The sequence below is a fragment of the Sciurus carolinensis genome, chromosome 6 (assembly GCF_902686445.1).
Source record: "Sciurus carolinensis chromosome 6, mSciCar1.2, whole genome shotgun sequence".
Taxonomy (NCBI): domain Eukaryota; kingdom Metazoa; phylum Chordata; class Mammalia; order Rodentia; family Sciuridae; genus Sciurus; species Sciurus carolinensis.
The window spans coordinates 43,356,841-43,377,205 of NC_062218.1; the positions used below are offsets into that span (position 1 = coordinate 43,356,841).

At 39.4% G+C, this 20,365-nt stretch overlaps 1 protein-coding gene across 3 annotated transcripts in view; it reads right to left on the reverse strand.

The window, feature by feature from the left end:
• Positions 1-10,568, reverse strand: part of Arl15 (ADP ribosylation factor like GTPase 15) — a 392,761-nt gene extending 382,193 nt beyond the window's left edge. Inside the window, exon 1 of one of the 3 annotated variants that reach the window (XM_047556318.1) lies at positions 10,449-10,556. In XM_047556318.1, coding sequence (XP_047412274.1) covers positions 10,449-10,496 — 48 coding nt within the window. In that variant the 5' untranslated portion in view covers positions 10,497-10,556. Of the gene's footprint in view, positions 1-10,448 lie in introns of all 3 variants that reach the window. The other 2 variants (XM_047556317.1, XM_047556319.1) reach the window with 2 other exon arrangements.
• Positions 10,569-20,365: the final 9,797 nt, after the last annotated feature.

A 20,365-nucleotide genomic window follows, 5' to 3' on the forward strand; every position in this document is an offset into this window, starting at 1 on the left:
ATACCAAAAGGATATGAAATGACTGAGGAATTTTTTTTAAATAAAAGAGATTTGAGATTTTTCTAACTAACGCCATCATTTTTATAGATGAAGAAACCAAGGTGAGTGACATTTATTGGTCTGCCCATTTCCAACACTGGATATCAAAGCCAGGAACAGAGTCAGGTTGACTGTCTCCCAAAGTACTCTGCGGTACATGAGAATTTTCAAATGAGTCATACAACTGAATATTATAATGGGGATATTTCAAAATAAGCCAATAACTTTTCCAATTTTTTTAAAGCTGTCTTATAATTCTCTTTTGCCATTTTATTCTCATGCCGGGACATCTGGAAGTAGCTCTAAGTAACTTCAAGTTTCTTTGGTATACACACCCATCAGAAGGCTAAATAAAATGATCCAAAATATGAAGTATCAGTAAGGATATGGAGTAACTGGGAGTCTCTAACACTAGTGGTGAGAGTCCAATTGATACAATCACTTTGGAAAAATGTTTAGCAATGTTTAGTGAACCTAAATGTACATATGCCCTATGACCCTGAAATTCCACTCCTGGTATGTATCCAACAGAAATGGCTGCTTATTTCCACTGAAACACATATAAAAATGTTTGTAGCAACTTTATTCCACATATTCAAAATGCTCATCAACAAAAGAATAAGATTATTTTGATAACATGTTTGTTATTAAAGTAAAGACAGTGAAGGAAATTACCAGTAATGGTATATTCATACAATAGATTATTAAATTGCAACAAAAAGAACTACCGATTCGTGCAACAAAATGAATGGATCTTATAGGCAGATTGAATGAAAAGAAATCACACAAAAAAGAATTTACATAATACATACTTTATTATATATATAAATTCATATATGCATATATGTGCATATATATTCATATATAAAATCTGTATATATGCGTATATATATATAAAAGTCCACTTACATAAAATTTCAAAATCAGGCAAAACTAATCTGTGGCTGATACTTCCTGAGATGGGACACAAGGAGATCTCTAGAGCACTGGAACTATTTTACATCTCCATTTGGACACGGTTATAAGGTTCAGGCACATAAGACTTTTACAGTTTACTGATTTTTCCATGTTGCTATAGACTTTGAGAAACACTTTATATCACACAGATAACATGTAGAATACTCGGGACAGGACTTCAAATTCAGTTCTTTCTCTGTCACAATAATAAAAATATGTACAGATTAAGACCAACAGCCCTGTCACCAACCCTACTAACAAGTGAAGTAGTCATGACTGATGACTCCACTCTCCCGACCCTTGGTTTCCTCAACCATAAAACTTAAATAATAATAGCTCCTACACCTCTCACAGGGTTGTTGAAAGGACTAAGCAAGAGGTGAATGCCCATTAAGCACTTCCCACAGAAATGAGCGAAGAGTAAATTTTCAATACGTATTAATTAGCCTCGCTATCACCAACTTTATGACATAACTACATCTTAACAAACAGTGGCTGATAATGTTCAGACACTATCCTAAGTGCATTGCAAATATTAATTTATATAATCAATATCAAGAGCTTTAAAACAAAGGTATCTTTTCTGATTCAACAATCTATTTCTGGAACTTGATCTTATGCAGACAACAACTTCCCTTTTAGAGATTCACCATGTACATTCACATGTTAAAAGCTGTAGAATAAGAAACTGTTTACCTTCGACACAGTTGAAAACTACGTATAGATTTTTTTTTTAAGTCTGAAAGTGTTTATATACAGTGTTCAATGCAGCATTTCTTAAAACTGCCAAAACTAGAGAAAACAGAACATTCAGGGGGAAAATGGGTAAGTAAGCTACAGTTTACCAATATAATGCAAAATAAGTCACAGTGCAGAAGAGAAATTAAAATGTAAAAGTTCATAAGTGCAAAAGGTAGATCATAAAAGAATATTATTACACCAGGTCAATTTTCTATATGGGTGAGCAGACTATATACAGACTGTGAGACAACATGCTAAAACAAATGTTATCTGTTTATCTACGGGTTGCTGGAGTACAGATATGTTGTTTATTGTGCTTTGTTGTGCTTTCCAAATTTCCTTCACTGTCTTTACTTTAATAACAAACATGTTATCAAAATAATCACAATCCTTACATGGTCCAGGAAAAATATGTATATATTCAATCCATATGTTATTAGAAAGTCACTTATAAACTGTAAAACAGATGAGTCATAATAAAAGTTGACATATACATAATAAAATTCCACTGAACAGCATATGATTCACGTGTAGTGCTAAAAGCTAGTAAACATGCCTCAAAGCTAACACAGTACCTTCTTTGAGCTTCTCACAAAATCCAAATAACACAGTGGCAAAATCAAAAGCAGAAATATGAAACAAATATCCACTGATCTACATGAATTAATATTTACTAATCTCAGAAACATTATCAGGGGAAAAAGTGACTTTCAAAAAGGTAAAGGCAGTATGTTACAATTTTTATAAAATTTTTAACACATAAAAAACACTACTACATATAGTTTTGCATGCATACATACACATATCATAAAAATGTAAAAGCACACAAGAGAACAATACCCACTAACTTGGAGATGGATGTCAACATCAAGAGAGGCAGAGGAGGAAGCACCAGGGAGCAGGAGGTATTAGCTGTGGCATTGAAATTCCTTTTTTAAGAAAGCACCAGAGTTTTGATGTTAAAAATGGCAAAGCATTAACACCTGTGGAATCACGAGGTACACAAAAGTCTGTTACATTATTTTCCACACTTTTTCTGAATGTTTGTAGTAACTCATAACTAAAAATAAAACTTCAAAATGATATCATTATGTCTTGGCTCCATATTTAAGGGATTCAATACAGGTGCAGGCCTTCTGTCCCTCATCTGTGGTCCTAAAATCTCTCCTGATTACTGTGCCCATTCCTGAGAGTAAGAGAAGCAGCTATCCAGCAAAGAAAAAGACGCACAGGAATCCCTCTCTCTGCAAGACACAGGCACAATTAGTAGACATCCTTAGCCGGAGGGAAGTAGTTCATAGGTCAGAACAGTTCCCAGCAAACAGAGGGACAATGAAGTGAATAAATGAAATTATCCTGAAAACCCAACTTTCAATATTCTCATCAAAATATATCAAAACCATGCAGGTACCTTGGGCTGTGAGCCAAAGAGCAGAATGCTGACATTTATGCAAAAAGCGAAGGAGAGAGTAGGTGACAGCACAATCAGAGCAAACCCTCACCTCCAGGCACAAACCCACGCAGGTCCCCAGCAGAAGCTCCAATGTCACTAAGTTCCCACATGTCAACTTCCAGCATTGTATCTATGATTCATTCAGCTCTTCTCACAATTAATAATTATAATAGGTACATCACATCTAACAATGCTCACAAGCATGGGCTTGGAATCAGAAATTCTAGGCTCATACCCTATCCCTGACCCGCCACTGGTTACAAGATTGTGGTGGACCCTTAATCTTTTAGGGATTCAAGTTCACTGTTTTCTAAGCTGCTAAGTCTCTTGTAAATCAGTAATACGTGGTTAGCAGGACTGTTGGAAGGATTAAATTAGGTGAGGCAAATAAAACACTCTCTGCTGTACTTGGTACCTAGTCCCCCTCTACCAAGCACCAACCTAGAGTCCATAATAAAAAGGTGACTGAGCTGGTCAGGAAACCAGCACTGCTGCAGGTTACAGTCTCAGTCTGTACTTTAAAGCAATAGAAGTCAGAACCAGCTATGTACATTGTGGGGACCAGCACAAAATAAAAACACAAAGCACCTTGGCCAGAAATTAAGAATTTCAAAATGGTGACCAAAGATGCTTAAACCAAGTTCAGGGCTATGGTGAGTCCTGTGATCCTATGCTGTGAAGCCAGTCCCAGCTACAGGTAAATGTGCCCAGATACTTTGCACACACTCGAAGATGAGGTTCAACCAGAGCTGGGCTTCTTAGACTCATCCAAACACCTGAAGCATTTGAGGTGATACCACAGCATAACTACAGGGGACTGCAGACTCCAAAATAAGAAGTCATTGGTTTGACTATGGCTTGTCCCCTCTGAATTAAAAAGGAGTTTAATCCCCAAAGTCTTATATAAATGGATTAAAAGGATGGAAACTTAATCCAACAATGGTATTTACAGGTGAGGTTTTTGGGAAGTGGTTAGGATTAAATAAGGTCACTACGGTGTGGCCAGCATAATTAAATTCTGGTGATTTTATAAGAAGACTATACAGACACAGGCATGCAAGCTGTCTCTTGCCATGTGATGCGCTGCAACAGTGCAGTAATCTGTCAACAAGGCCATTGGTAGATGAGGCCCCTTGACCTTAGACCTTCAGAAGTATGAGCCAAAACAAACATCTTTTCTTCATAAAATAGCCTGCCTCATGTATGTCATAGTAATGAAAAGCTGCTAATACACCATCCTTAATTTCATTTGTAGGAACTATCAGGGGAAACTCCCTGATATTTGTTATCTACAATGCAGTTATCAAACCTAAAAATCTTTCCTTCTCTCCAGTCTACCATAAAAGAAGAAATAAGAAATAACTCCCTTATCGTTAATATCATCCAGAGACTGTGCCCAATTGAAGTCTGTAAATTAAAATCTACTTGTGTCCTAGAATGTGCTGGGTTGAGCCTCACTTCCCAGGCACTTGGTAAACAATAGATCCTAAGGAACCTCTTCAAAAGGAAATAGGGTTGTGGCAGGCAGGCGCGTACTCCTGAAAGTGACACTGTGGGGCTGAGTAACAAGGATGTCCAGAAATCCATTTGTGGTCACTTGATGGAGCATCTGAGTCTGAAGACCAACTCAGTTAGCACAATAAGGGCACTGGAGTGGGGTGGGGGTGGGGGCTCAGCACAACATAGTTCTATTCCCAGTCAGCCTTCTCTCTAATGGCAACTTTGCAGGATTGAGTCCCTGAGAAGGAGGGAGCATCAGCCAGCCTGCTTAAGGCTCCTGCTTTAATGTGGCGGTGGTCAAGGAACACTTTTCAGTACCCAATTACTTAAGTATAGTGGAGTTGTCCCTTGATACCCACAGGGGGCTGATTTCAGGAAACCCCTTCCCACTGCAAGGCCAAAGTCCACAGATGCTCCAGTCTCCTATATAAAAGGGCACAGTATTTGTATATAACCTATGCACATCCTGCCATATAGTTGAACACATCCCTATGTTACTTACACCTAACCCAATGCAAGTGTTACATAAATAGCTGTTGTATATGTTAGGGAATAACAACTAGAAAAGTCTGTACATGGTTAGAACGGATGCTTTTTATTTCATATATTTTTGATCAATGGTTGGTTGAATCCACAGATGCAGAATCCCAGAATATAGAGGGACAACTGCACTCACATGAAACGTCATAAAAATTTCAAGTGCATTCCAATAGCTCTCAGTACCAACTCAACTACCTCCTAGCTGCATGAACTTGAGGAAATAACCTTTCTTTCGTCTTAGTTTACTGCCACTACATGTGAAAATCATTTACAATGTTGTCTGCTTATAATAAATGCTAAATAAATGTTTATTGAGTTAACCCTCTATGAATCTATTTTCCATTACTATAATGAAATACCTGACGCAGGTTTACTTTAAAAAGAAAAGATGTTTATTTAGCTCACAGTTCAGGAAATTCAAGGGTACGACACCAACATCATCTGGGCTCTGGTGAGAGCATCGTGGTGACAGGAGCATGTGGGGAAGAAAAGATCACATCTCAAAAAACTAGGAAAGACAGAGAGGCTGAGGTCCCAACTTCCCCTCTGAAGTCACACACCCAACTGACCTAAGAACTTCCAATAGGTCCTGCCTCTTACAGGTCCCACTACCTCCACATCACCACAGTAAGGCACCAAATCATAATACAGAAATTTAACTCCTCCCCTTCTGGTTCACTGCACATATGCCAACCAGCATGTAGCTTAGGCATCCTTCAGAATGCAAGCTCCTACAGGACACAAGTCAGTCCCTGTGTATCCCCTCCTTGGTCTCATACTATGAGACTGGGGCAATGGAAGCTTAGGAGCCAGACTTAATAACTTTGTAGTAAGGTTCCTACCTAATCCCAAACAGGTAATAGCATGAGTTTTCTTAAAACTGCTGTGTAGTTTACAGGTGGTAGGTCTCTGTTTATCAGATTCACATCATCTTATAAGTTACTAATAAAGGAAGAATAATGTGACTGCACAATCCAGTTGATGTTAAGACTAAAGTGTCTGACCTATATTACTTTATAGTTGATCATAATAAGTACAGTTTGTAATATTCAGTCACTCTAAGTTAAAAATGCACGCTTTATCAATAAAGAAGTTTAGATCAGAGGTAATTGAACATCACATAAAATCACAAATGTGTCCTCAATCCTTTTTTCAAATGGGCCCCTTTAAACCTTCTTAGCTAATAACCTATGGGCTCTGCCCTTTGTAGCATATCATGAGTTTCTGTTCTTGTTTGGTTGCTTAACTGGTTTTTACCCTTTCTATGGTGATGGATTTGTGATGATCCACCCAAGTCTCTTACCAGATCTTCCCTACTGACATAGATTTTTATCATGGCAAACACAAGCCATGACAAGGAAACTAGGCCAAGTTCACCAGTCGATACAAAGAAGAAATTTCATTAAATTAACCATAGTAAATCCCAACATAATATGCAAAGACAATGAATATTAACTGATGATTAGCAGCCCAGATTAATCAAGCGTTTTTACTTGTCACAATTGCAAGTCTAATTTTAAATTGTAGTTTGCAATAAAACAAAGAAATACATAAAAGAGAGAAACAAATTAGAAAGCAAAGAAGCACACCAAAAGTCGCCTCTTCCCCTATATGCCTTCTTCAAACTGTCCAGGCAAAGGGTCCCCAAGAGTCACATGCCTACCAGTCATGCCACCAAAATGACATCATAAACCATCCCCCATAACTTTCAGGACCATGCACAAAGTAGGTTCTGTAAATATTTGTTGACTGGGTTCATGAAAATATCAGAATGTGGATTTTTTATAAGTATTAAATAATCCTCAAAAGATTCTTATGACTTTCTGCATGCTGATTACCACTCCCAATTTTTCCATATATTGAGACTAATCTAAAAGGCAATCCAATACTTATCACTAAGTAGTCATTCCACAAGAATCATAATATCAGCAACATAATCATAATACACTACCATTTTATATTTTCAAAGCAACGTGCTCTTTTTTAATAACTTTCCCTCATCTCATTTAATCATCCCTGGCATTACATGGAACATAACCAATTTTATTGTTGCTAGTTTGAGGGCACAACGGGGAAAAGGGTCAAATCCAAACCAGTCAACATATGAGTGGAGACCAAAAGAAAACTTTGGACTGAAAGGAATCTAGAAGTTCATCATGTCCAACCTCCCTCAAAAATCTGGTGAATGCGTTTTTGTCCTTCTTCATCCAAAAAGCTCTGCACGTTGTCCTACAAGTTCTACCTGAGAAAGAGAGAGAGTGAGGGATTCTGGTACTGCCTGCTAGGACAAAGGCCAAATTTTTACCCAAAGACCTCACAGGTGTGAACATGGCCTGTAAACTCTACCAGAAAAAGGGGAGAGGCGGCTGGCCTCCTAGGAAGATGCCAGCACCAGCTGGAAAACAGATTTTTATGCTTAAATTGCCAACTTGGCTAAACAAAGTGTATCTTGATAATCTTAAAGTTAAGTGTAAAGGATACATTCTGCATTCCCCAGAACAAAACACCTAACCCAAACAAGATACTATCTTCTGTTTAGAAGCAGGTGAGGAAAGTAGAACAGTCCCTCCCATCTCACACTCTTTCCATTCAACAAATAACTTATCAGCCCTAATTATGTGCCAGGCATTGCACCAGCTCATACATATAATTATTTAGGATTTGCAAGTTATCACTATTTCCCTCATGTCAATAAAAACCTCATCTTAAATGTTATGGTTCTATCACCTGCCCTTGACTGTCACCTCTGAAAACATTTAAGAAATCAACAGCAACCTCTAAGATCAGAGAGCTCCTTCATCTGTTTTACTATCTCAATCCTATTAAAAGCTGCTAAAAATAGCACCTCTACCTTTCTCTTCCTTTCCACTCTCCTCTAAATTAGAAAGGTTAAGTGATGACAACCAGCCCAAAGAACAATGGACAATACACACACAACTCTCCCAACAGCAACAAGAAAGTGGAATACTGAATAAAGAGAAAAGACATATGCCATCCTACCTGTCAAGTGCATGGTAAGGGCACTTACTCGAGTCCACTCAGCAAAATCTGGAGTCCACCTTGGAACTAAAGAACTTTTTTTTTTTTTTTCCTGGAAGTAAAAGAACCTGGGAATTGATTTACTTTAAAAATAAGATCCCAGATGCAGTCAAAGAGATCGATTTTCATTTTTCAGAAATAGGACTTTTAATGAACACCATACAAAATTATGCATAAGCAAACAAGTCAATGTAAAAGGCAGGAGGAAAGGAGTGATGTGCAACATCATTTTCTCTGAAAGTTGATAAACAAAAAGTAAACACAATACAACCATCTCAGGAGGGCCAGTTTTTGTTTCGGGTTTTTTCGTTTGTTTGCACCTCCAGTTCACATGTAAAACAGACCAACTCAAAATTGGAGTCACTGATTTTGACACAAAGCTCTTAGTAAACTGGCAAAGAAATTAATCTGCTTTTAGGCTAATTTCGCCCACAAATATTCATCCACCTTCCCTCAGACCAAGTCTAGTTGGAGGTTAACTTGAGTAACCCAGACTTTTCAACACTGTTTTCACTAAATGCTTGTTGGGCTTGGCACCTCAAAGGCAGCTTTGTGATGCAATTTGCAAATTTAAAACACATTCAGTAAATAAAATGATCAGAACCACCTGAATTCCTTTTCAGCACTACTTACATATTCCAAATTAGTTGTCAGTAGTACAGATAATATCACCCTTTTCTATTTGACAATTATCCTCAACAAAGTTTGACTTTTATTTGGGCAGACTGCAAGGAAAAACCATAGTACTGCATAAGACAAGCTGCAAATTAATCATTTAACCAGAAAATAATTGTCTAGGTTACATTTGCAAATCTCTTAACCAATAGGGCACCTTGTATTTTAAAAGAATGTTCCATAATCAGATAACCCACTTAACCAGCTACAGTAGTGGTGGATAACATCCCTTTATCACCAAGAAAGAGGAAGTAACTACTATCAACAAAAGAACCAAAGAAGAGAACTTAAACTCAGAATTTTTTACTCAGTTCCATTCACAAGGTCATGCATTAGCTGCAGTCACCACCCTTCCCCACAAGTTCATCAAGCTATGCAGCTTTAAGGAGAAACATTTTATTCGTGTACACTGGAGAAAAAAAAAAAAAAAAAAGCCCAAATACACAGATAAGTAGGAAACCAGCCCTTGCCCAGTGTTTCTTGATCACAAAAGCATTCAGTCTTTCTCAGTACAGCCTTAAGTGTAATTCCTAGAAGGCACTGGTAAATCTCTGCCAGGTCAATCTGCAGTCGAAAACCGAGTGCATTTGTCCAACAAGATGACAGGAGGGTCAATGCTTCTAACGTCTACTTCAGCTCTGCAGGGCAATAGCGGTTCGGTCTAACCCCGTAAACACAGTAATTGTAAAGGATCGAACACAGCTCATGTAAATGAGAATCCGCTTGACCACAAACAGGCAGCTCCGGGGAAATATAATTTCTGGAACAAAACACGGTGCTTGCATAATTCCACAAACACACGAGTCAAATTTTACGATAACGTTCAGTTCCCGCATCTCGCTGACACCTCCCACTTAAACTTCTCAAGTCTGGCCTAAAAGGCAGCTGGGTTTCAATCCGTGCGCTGAGAAACCGGCGTGCACCACCACTGGACCCATGCGGCAATGCCCCGACCCAATCCTGCTCTAACCAGGTTGCAGTGTAGTTTACTTCTGGCTACTTTATGGTAATGTGTATTTAAAATCCCGCCGAGACCGAGGTCATTGCTTTAGAGATCTAATAGCAACCAAATGACCAGAGCTGCCGGGCACTTAGTAAGCCATTCTGGTTATGGCTCTTTAATAGCACCTGGAGTTCTACTAAGGGAGAGCGGAAAACTCCAGCTTCCCCGGAAAGTCCTCCAAGGGGAGCGCAGAGCGAAGCTAGGAAACCGACCGCTGGTAGAAGACGCCCCGCCGCCGTCGCGGCCCCATCGCTCAGGCAGCCCCCAGCGACCCTCACCCGGCTGGACCCCGCCACACCTTTACCTGTCATCCTCACCACCCAACCTCCCTGGCTGCTGCCCCTCCGAGTCCCAGGCACAGCTTCAGAGCCGGCTGCGGGGGAAAGAACCCCAAAGGCATCCCATCCCAAAGAAAGAAAGCAAAAGGCTGCTCCCATAGGCGAGGAGCCATCGGGCACTGTGAGACCCGGGAAGCGACAGCCACCCCTGCCCCGCACCTACCAGATAATCCATGTACAGAAACGCCTCAGTTATCCGGAGATCAGACATCCGGCAGCCTAAAGCATCCGGAACGGCTCCGAACCCGGAAAAAAAAGCAGCGTCTCTGGCTGCAAGCGAGCAGCTCCTGAAAAAGCCAGCAACAGCGAAAATAGCCGAGAGCTGCCGAGAAGCCGAAGATTACACAAGGGGCGCGGCGATTGGCCGGGCGGGCGGGCACAAGGAGAGGAGGACGCTCATTGGCTGCAGCGCCTATAAAAGGCAGGCCTCTGCAGGCGGCAGAAGAGAAGCGCGGGAGCGACAAGGGCGCAGGTTCCTGCGTGCAGGGGGAGGGGCAGCGGCGGGGGTGAGGGCGAGGGCGGCGCAGCGCAGGCGGAAGAGCGAGTCTGGAGAGCGGAAAATAGCTGTTGCTGCAGCCGCCTGAGTTCTGCGTGTTTCCACAGTCTTTCAGTTGGGGAAAGCGGAGTAGAGCTCCAAGCCCCGGGACTAGGCAGCCTCGTGTCCCCGCCCACCTCCAGTAGGAATCAAAAGCTGTTCGTGGGAGACGTGGTAACCACCGAAACTTGCTGTCTCTGCCCGGGAGTGCTTTCCCAAGAGCTCTGTGGCCTCCAGACTGCACCACCAGTGTAAGAAATGTTTAGAAGGGTGCTCTCTGAACGGGCACCTCGTACACTACTTAGGATCAGAAAGAGTCTCCACGCACTCATCGCCTGAAACTGCAAAGGCTGGCAACTGCAGCCTGATGTCCCTGTGGGTCCGCACAGGGCCCCCGCGCAGCTCAGAGTAACCCAGTTGCAACGCCAAAGGAACCCCGGGAGAAATCGCTTTCCTTCTTGTGAAAGTTGTACTCCCCAAACCCTCAGAAAGGAGAGGTTGATCAGTTTTGCGCATGCTTTTAGTCCAATTACATTGAGCATAAATTCAATGCCCCTGAATAAAATGAGCAATAGAATAAGCAATCCTCGGAAAGGAACAAAGTAATTCAATATTTGCGACCGTGTCTCAGTTTAAGAGGCAAAAATATCTATAAGCAGAAGTACTTGAGGCTTACGGGTTTCCTGGTAAATAGCTTGGAAATAGGTATTGGGATTTCAATAGTGCATTAACTGCAGTGAGTGAAGAGCCTGACAAGTGAACAAGTGAACACTTTTTGCAGTATTTATAATAGTAATATTTCAGAGGATTTGCTAACATAGTGCGTTTATAAAATAAAACTATGTAACCATTAAAAAGTTATGAAGTTTCATGATGTTTAATAGTGAGACTATTCTTCCCCAAGTTATTATATATAAAAAAAATGAATTTTAAAAAGTAGGTGGAAATAGTTACTCTTACATTTTTTTTTCCTGGATAGTAAGATTTGGGGAGACCAAGTCACAAAAATACATTTGCTTTTATTTTCACAAGTATCACTAGGCTCCAGTGATTGAAATGTCCCTCAAGTCTTAGGGGGAATGGAAGGTGAGGATTGATCCCACCTGTATTAGTAATTAGAGTTTGCACAGCAGTTTTTCAGCTGAAATATTTCCTAAGTGACTACCTGACTACACAAATGTTTCAGGGGTTGGATTTTTATCCCCACCCCACCCTGGCAATTTGACACTTTCCTTTTTGGTGTCCTGAATTAACAAATTTCCATACAAGTTTGCCTGTGGCTACCAGAACAGTTCTGTTATAACCATGGAATTTACCCTAAATGTGCTCGCAATCAGAAAGAGCTTGCAGTCCTTTAGACTGCTTGGGGTTCGTGAACCATGTGATTTGGGGTGTACTACCTGATCTCTATGAACCTGTTTCCTCGACTGCAAAATGAGAATTCCTTCAGCCTCAGGGTTTTTGAAGTAACTAAGGGACTATGAATACTCAGGGTTCAGGGCTTGACTTTATTGATTTGCACACAAGGGGTATGTGTAAATAAATTTCTGAAGGAATTTCATTTTCCTGCTCATGGGCTAACAAATCTTAATAGCTTTAAACCATGAGATCCTGTTTTGATTTGACTTGGCATTTCATTAATTCAAACACATGTGGCTTTAGAAGTGATTTTTACCTGGATTCTGGAGGTGATAGACTTACATAAATTGTCTTCAGCATAATTGATTGAAACTAATTACAAAAATTGAACCTTTCAAACTTGATAGCAAAAGTAACTCAAAATGCCAAAGAACCATTTTGTTGTTGTTTTCCTTCTCTGTGAATAAGCGTATTGCAAATAAGGTAAAGGGCTTGAGTTAGCAAACACACATTTTGACCCATTGTCTTAGTGACAAATGATGTCTTGACTACTGCCAATTCAGACTCTGAAGAGACCCGTCTGTTTCTATGCAGGGAAAGATAACAAACTCAGAAGCAGTTGGCTTCTGCCTTTCCTTTAACAGCTAAAAGTAGAAGACAGTCCCTGAACTGAAGGTCATTAGACTAATAATGGTTCATGATAACCTCTAGGAATCATTCAATGGGCCCCAAAATAGGAAGATGAAAGAATTTGTTCATGGAAAATTTCCAAAGGTAGTGCCATGGTACTTCCTTTATTCCATATCATTTGCACATTGATCAGGACTATCATCTATGAAAACTTTGGTTCAGTGTAATGTGTTTTTAAAAATCATGTTTTGCATTTTGGAAAGGTTCTTGCAAAAAAAAAAAAAATCCTGAAGCTTCAGAACTTATGGAGCACATTTTTACAATTAGTTGTTGATCTTCTTGGATGCTGATGTGTTACCTCTGTAAAGAGGTACGCACTTATTTGTATATGTATAAATGGATTATTCACAGCCCACTACATGAAGCTGCAGTCATAGCTGATGAGTAATCACCTCAGTGTTTGCTTTCGAAAAGAGTACACAGAAGTTAGAATGCATTTATTCAACCTACATTACTATATGCCAATTAATAAACTGTGATCTTGAATAAGACATAATCTCATTAATCTAGTCCTGGCCTTGCTTTCAGTAAAAAAGAATGACTGTCTTCCAGATGTATCCGAAAGCAGGTGTAAACTCTTGAAGAAAATGCATTACTGCACAGGTTGTAAGAAAGAGGCCATCCCTGTTGCTTGTCAAAAAGCAAGGAGAAATTCTTTTGACAGTCCATACTCTACAATTCCATGAAGACTGCTAGCTAAAATTTGGAGGAAATTTTTTTTGTTAACATGGCAGTTGTAGGACTCAAAAACAAATACATATTTACAACTTGGTCTCCCAGGAAAAAAAAGACATTAGTGACTATTTCCTTCTTTTGCTGTTACTGTTCATTTGTTTGGTATATAACAACTTAGGGAAGAAAGCTGTCTTTAGTAGTTTTGTTTCATGTGCACTCACTAAAAACTTCACTATATCATGAAATGCTCCATAAATGTTTAAAGGATCTATAAAGCTCTATTGTACAAATGTACATTAACAAATCATCTGAGATACTAGTATTATAAATATTTCAATGAATGTTTGCTTATAAAACTGTTCACAATTCACCCTAATATTACTGCACAAAAGTCTCCCTCTGTTCACAGCACTATGAAAGCCACTCAGTCAAGAGGCAAGGCATTGGCAGAGAAAGAACTTTATTTAATAAGCTGGCTGATGGGAAGATGGCAGGGATGCTTGTCCCTAAAGTACCGTCTTGCCAGAAAGCTCATTTAGGAGACCAATTAAGTAGGAGATGGGTAATCAAAGACTGGTGGGCACCTTCTTCAAGGTAGAGGTTTGTGGCTAAATGACCCACATCTGATCCTAATTGCCAAGCCATGATATGTTTTCAGTTCTCACATCTCATGAACAAAGATCACTATTTCCTCTGGCTAATCTTGTTACTGATTAGTTTGCCCAATGTAGTTCCTGACATAGTCTGCAGTGGACAGGTTTGAGGGGTAGCTGTCCCAAGGCCCCCTTGTCCAGCACCAAACTCAAGGTAATGAAAGAAAATATATTCACCTAATTATTGTGGGAGACAATGATCAGGTGATGTTACAGAGGGAGTAGGCACTAGATCTGGTCTCAATTCTTGGCTTTACTAAGAATAATTCCTGGAAATGAAATCACTGGTACAAAGGGTGTGAGCACTTTTCTTACTCATTTTTGTGCTGGACTATTGTCTTCTCTTTACCCCTAACTCCAAAGTACGATTTTATTATCTTACCTCATCTTTATCTTGATTGAGTACATGATTCTTCAATAACCGAGAGATGGTATAACTCTAGAATAATTCTTAAATCATGGACACCCCTTTTTCAGAAAATGTGGAAATGCCCAGACACTGAATTCTGCAGAGGTCACAGGCACTTACTGCCTCCAATAACTCCTGTGACTTTAGAACTCTATCCTGAGCCCTGTTCCCTATTTTTCCAGGTAGTCACCTTAACCCTCACTTCTGATTTTTTCCAGTCCTTATCTCTGCTTTCTAAACAAAGTATCACTGTCTCAGAAGATAAACCTCCTCAGAGTGGTGTGCTGCCACATGAAGCCACAGTCAGAACTTGGCTCATAAGTGGAAGAGGTCAGAATAAGGTTTAAGGTTAGAACCCAGAGTAGGGTTTCCAGTTCTTAGCATAGTGGCCTACTTGCAACTCAAACTATAAGGAACCTTAGCTGTAATTACGGACCTTCAGTTTTAAATCTAAAATATGTCCATGTCTAATGTAAATGTTTACTGCAAGTAGATATTAACATCTCATGTCTGTTTTGTAAAACTCAGTGATCTAGTCATCCTGATGAATATTTGTCAATACTTACCCAAGTGAATTTGGATAGGTCACCTGTTCCTTCTGGGCTTCTGTTCACTTGGATACAGAAGAGCGGTGAACTAATCACTAGATGATTAGGGCTCACTCTTAGGTCTAGAATATTATGCTCCTGATTAGGGAGAAAAGAATTATCCTAAAATGATAACACCTTTCTCATAGAGGTTGACCTGGTCTTGAAATGTTCAAGCAAGATAAGACATTCAAAATGAAGAGTCACCCCTTAAAGTGATAAATCACTATACTGGGAAAAGGTAACTAGATCTCACAAACAGTTACTATTTAGGCAGTAAATATCAGGAAGCTATGTAAATCCTTCTCATTACCTCTCCAAAATCATTTAATCTCCCACATATAGCCTTGAATTGTTGATTTTATTAGTTTTCAATTTCCTCTGTAGCCAATTACCACAAATGTAAAGACTTTAAACAACACAAGTTTATTATCTTATAATTCTGCAAGCTAGGGGTTCTAAGTCATATGGGGCTAAAAGAAAGATATTTTATACCTGGTTCCTTTTTGAGGTCTAGAGGGAATCCCATCATCTCTCCCAGCCTCTGGTGGCTGACAGCATCCCATGACTTGTGGCTGCATCACACTTGTCTTCGTGTCTGGATCACATTGCCTTCTGCTTTTCTGTAGTCTGATCTCCTTCCACCTTGTGACCCTTGTGATTGCATTTAGGTTCACACACAAAATTCAAGATATCTCCTCTGATAAGAAATGTAATCAATCTGCAAAGTTACTTTTGCTATATAAGAAAATACTCACAGGTTCCAGAGATTAGGACCTGAGTATCTTTGGAGGCCATTATCTGGTCTCTCACATTGCTCTTATGATATACAGAAAAAGCAAATGGTTGCATGGAAAGCCAGGGTGACGGGCACAATTTGCTAATGACTGAGGAACCAAAAAAGTGAGGTTAAATTCTCAACCTTAGAAATGATTTTGGCTTCTTTCAAGATTTCCATGTAAATAAACTTAATCCAAACTAGCATTTGACTCAAAGTGCCTGCAAGAAGGTGAAAATTTCAGAACAAAGGAACTACAATATAAAGCTAACGAAGAGCTGTTCATTATGTGCCAGCTAAATAATGATTTCTTATCTAGGCATGAGATTATGAATGTGTAATTTAAACTGAGCAACATAAGCATGAGAGTACTGTGAACAGACTAATATGTGACATTCATTCCACAAACCTATTTAGTAAGCACCTATTACACACTAGGAATGCTAGGGGAGTAGGATCCTTGCTCACATGGGACTTAGTCTGTGTGGATAGAGACAGGAAAAAATTTCAGCCAGTGGTAAATACAGAACTAAGGAGACATGCTAGAAGATAACAGGGAAGCATACTCTGTGCTAGACAGTCACAGATGGCATCTCTGGATTGTGCTAAACAATACTGTTCAATAAAACTTTTTGCAATTAATGGAAATTTTCTATGTTTATGGCTAATGAGTACTTTTAATGTGGCTGGTGGTCACTATATTGGACAATGAAGACGTGAAGTTGGAAATATGAAAGTTTGGGGGTTGGAGTTGTGGCCCAGTGGTAAAACACTTGCCTGGCATGTGTGAGACTCTGGGTTCCATCCTCAGCATTGCATATAAATAAAAAAAGATCCATTGACTATAAAAATATATTTTTTAAATTGTTTAAAAAAAGAAAATATGGAGGTTTTCCATTAAAACATTAAATACCCCCATCCTGACCCTCACCCCCACATGCCAATAAAGGAATGAGAAGTGATCCACAAAGAGAACTAAAGACAAGGTGCAGTGCATGTGGAGAGAGCATATTGGAAAACAAAGTGGATAAAGAAGTGGCAACTTTCATAACTGTGAAAACTGAAGCCTCAGTTCTAGAGAAGGGAAAACCAGCGAGGAAGCTGATTCCCCTGCCACCTCAAGATGAGAGGCATCCGACTCTGAGGTGGGAGCCTGAAAATATCAAACAGCTCAGGACTTTTAAAAGGGGTTGTTGAGTCCACTGACCTGCCTTACTCCAGGAAGCCAGGCCTCTGCCCCGTGCAGACCAGAGTGAAAGTTTACTCCTAATGTTAACCAGGAGAGGGCTTGAACTTGGGGCCACCACCACAACGAAAAGGCAAAAAGTAAATTTAATATAAGGTGGAAGACAGCTTGAGAAATCACCAAAAAAGATAAATGTAGAGCAACTGAGCCAAGAAATTTAGAAATGTCACTGTGGAAGTCACAATACCCAATTAGATGTTCCAAGAAAAAAAAAAAAAAAAAGGCAATGATGGGAAGAAATGATCAAAGTTCTAGTAGACATTTGAGGACTGAAGACTATGCAGTTATACACTTGGAAAGACCCAAAAGTGGCCAGAACAATGGATGCAGGGGAGGACTCATTACCATTTAAAACAACTACAACTATTTAAAATCATTCTGGTGGAAGCACCATACGAGGAAGATTTACCATCAACTTCTACCTAACATTACAGGAGAGGGAAAAAAAAAAATCCAAGCTGACACTACTCTGGAGTACAGAAAAGGAGCACAGCCAGGTTATCTCAATTGACTATAATAACCTCGATACCCAAACCTGATAAAGGGCATTGTGAAATTATATCTGTCTCAATCACAAAGATGAAAAATATTGCAAGAAACTTAGAAATGTAGAAGGGAAAAAAATGCATGAATTTTGTGACTTAATATGGGCTTATCCCAGGAATATTTGTATTCTTAACATTAGGAAACCAGTCAACTCTCCACGTTAAACTAGCGTGAAAGAAAGATCAGTGTGTGTGTGTGTGTGTGTGTGTATATATATATATATATATATATATATATATACCAAAAAAAGCAATAGGAAAAATTCAGTCTCCACTGGTATTAGTCTGGTAGAGTTGCCATAACAGAATACCACAGACTTAATGATTTAAACAACAATTTATTTTCCTACAGTTCTAGAGGCTCGAAATCGGAGATTAAGGTTCTGGCAGGTCTGGTTTCTCCTGAGGCCTCTCTTGTTGGCTTGCATATGTCAGCCTTCTCATTGTGTCCTCACCTGCTCTTTCCACCATGCACACTCACTCCTCCGTGTCACTCTGAGTCCAATTCTTCATAAAAGGACACTAGTCATGCTGGATGAGGGCCCACCCTAACAGCTTCAATTTAGCTCAATCACCTCTTCAAAGGCACTATATCCGAATAGTCCCATGCTAAGGTACTGGAAGCCAAGACTTTAACAAATATTTTTAGGGGGGGCATGATTTATTCCAAAATAACAATCATAGTTCACAATCTAAGAGAAAAAGGAAACTTATTCATACTGATGGACTTCTGAAAGCTTACAGTAAACATACTCAATTGTGAAACATTTGAAATTGAAAGTGGGCTCTCAAGTCAGAAACAAGACAGGGTACCAGCTATTGTGGTTTCCATTCTGTCTTGCATTATAGGTCCTAGACAAGATAATCAGACAAATTATAAACAAAGAATGGAAAAGAAGACACAACTCACCTACAGATTGACATCTGCATGCCAATTTTTACAGTTAAATTTTTGTCAATCCTTAAAAATCAGTATAAAGTTACTTGTATTTCCAGTCACTTAGCAACAAAGTTAGGAAATGTGTTTTAAAATGTTTTTTAATGACCTTTAAAGTAAAAGCTTTAAAAGCCTCAAAGAATAATTCTTACCACTATAGGATTTGAAAGAAATTAAAATCTAAATAAAGAAATACAATGTTCGTGAATGGGAAGCCTACTATAGAGATGTAAAATTTCCCACAAATTGATTATTGACTTAAAACAATAATAACCAGAACTGCAGAGCACATCACCTGGAAACATTTCTTAGTGACATTTAATTTGAAGAGCGTGCCGGCTTCTCTGTGAGTCGAAGCACCCATTTGCTATATGTTGCTGGTGGCATTTATCATACTGTTCCATGTACAGTGGTAAGGAGCACAGATGAATTAGTCAGTCTGTCCAGGTTTGAATCTTGGCTTTACCTCTTTCTAGTTCTGTAAGCCTCAAGCACATTACTTAACTTCTCAAGTTAATGCATTACCCCACTTTATAGGTGAAGAAATAAATACCTACATCACTGGGTTATTAGGATTAATAGTTAATGTCGTGCACTTAGAACAGAGCCTGGCATGCAGCAAGCATTATGTAAGTGTTGGATGCTGCTGCTGTTTTGTTCTCTCTCCCACTAGTCTGAGTTCCTTGAAGGAAGAAAACACTGTCTCATTGGATTATGCAGCTTTAGAGTCTGCTTCAGTACATGGCACATACTCAAATGTTAGCCGCAATGTTACGTAACAAAATAAATTGGTAGTCAGAGCTGGGGAGGATCCACGTGTCCCAAAAAGTGTCATATTTAAAGAAGTCTGAAGTATTTGAAAAGTATTTGTGCCTTAAATATTAAATACACAAGACATGTTCATAGCAAAAATGCCCAAACATGATCCATAGCAACGCTTGTGAAAATATTATTTTAATTATCCAAATCTTACCGCTTAGCTGTTAAGAAATCTTCGTGCACCTATTACCTGAGAGTCTCCCAGCACACCATGATTATGGTATCCAAGCATGGATGGTCCAGTGATCAGTGTTCAACTAATGGAATCCTGAGTTGTCATCCCTGGTACATACAGGGTACCCCTCTCAATTCGTTTCCTTTATCTAACTACTTCCATTCCCTTCCTCCAATAGGAAACCATTCCAATGTGCCTAACATAATATCTCCTACTATGTCGCCTGCCAGCCTCATCCATGTCTCTGGCTGAACAAAAATTCTTAAATTTAATGTAAACAGATCATCCACTTTGGGCCTTATGACTGAATCTTAAGTTAAAAAAGTTTTTTCCCTGCCACAAAATCAAGAGCCTCCATCTTTAATAAACTTCATAGCATTCCCTTTCACTTTGAGGGAATTTATACCTTGGTAGTCCAACTTCTCTCTCTCTCTGTCTCTCTCTTTCTCTTTCTCTCTCTCTTACTAGAGATTTAACCCAGGAGTGTTTAATCACTGAGCCACACTCCCCAACTCTCAACCTTTCTATTGTTTTAACTTTGAGACGGGGTTTCACTAGGTTGCTGAACTTGGGCTTGAATTTGTGATCCTTCTGTCTCAGCCTCCCAAGCCCTGGGATTACAGATATTCGCTGTGCCTGGCTGGTAGTCCACCTTTTGTATGTAATATGAAG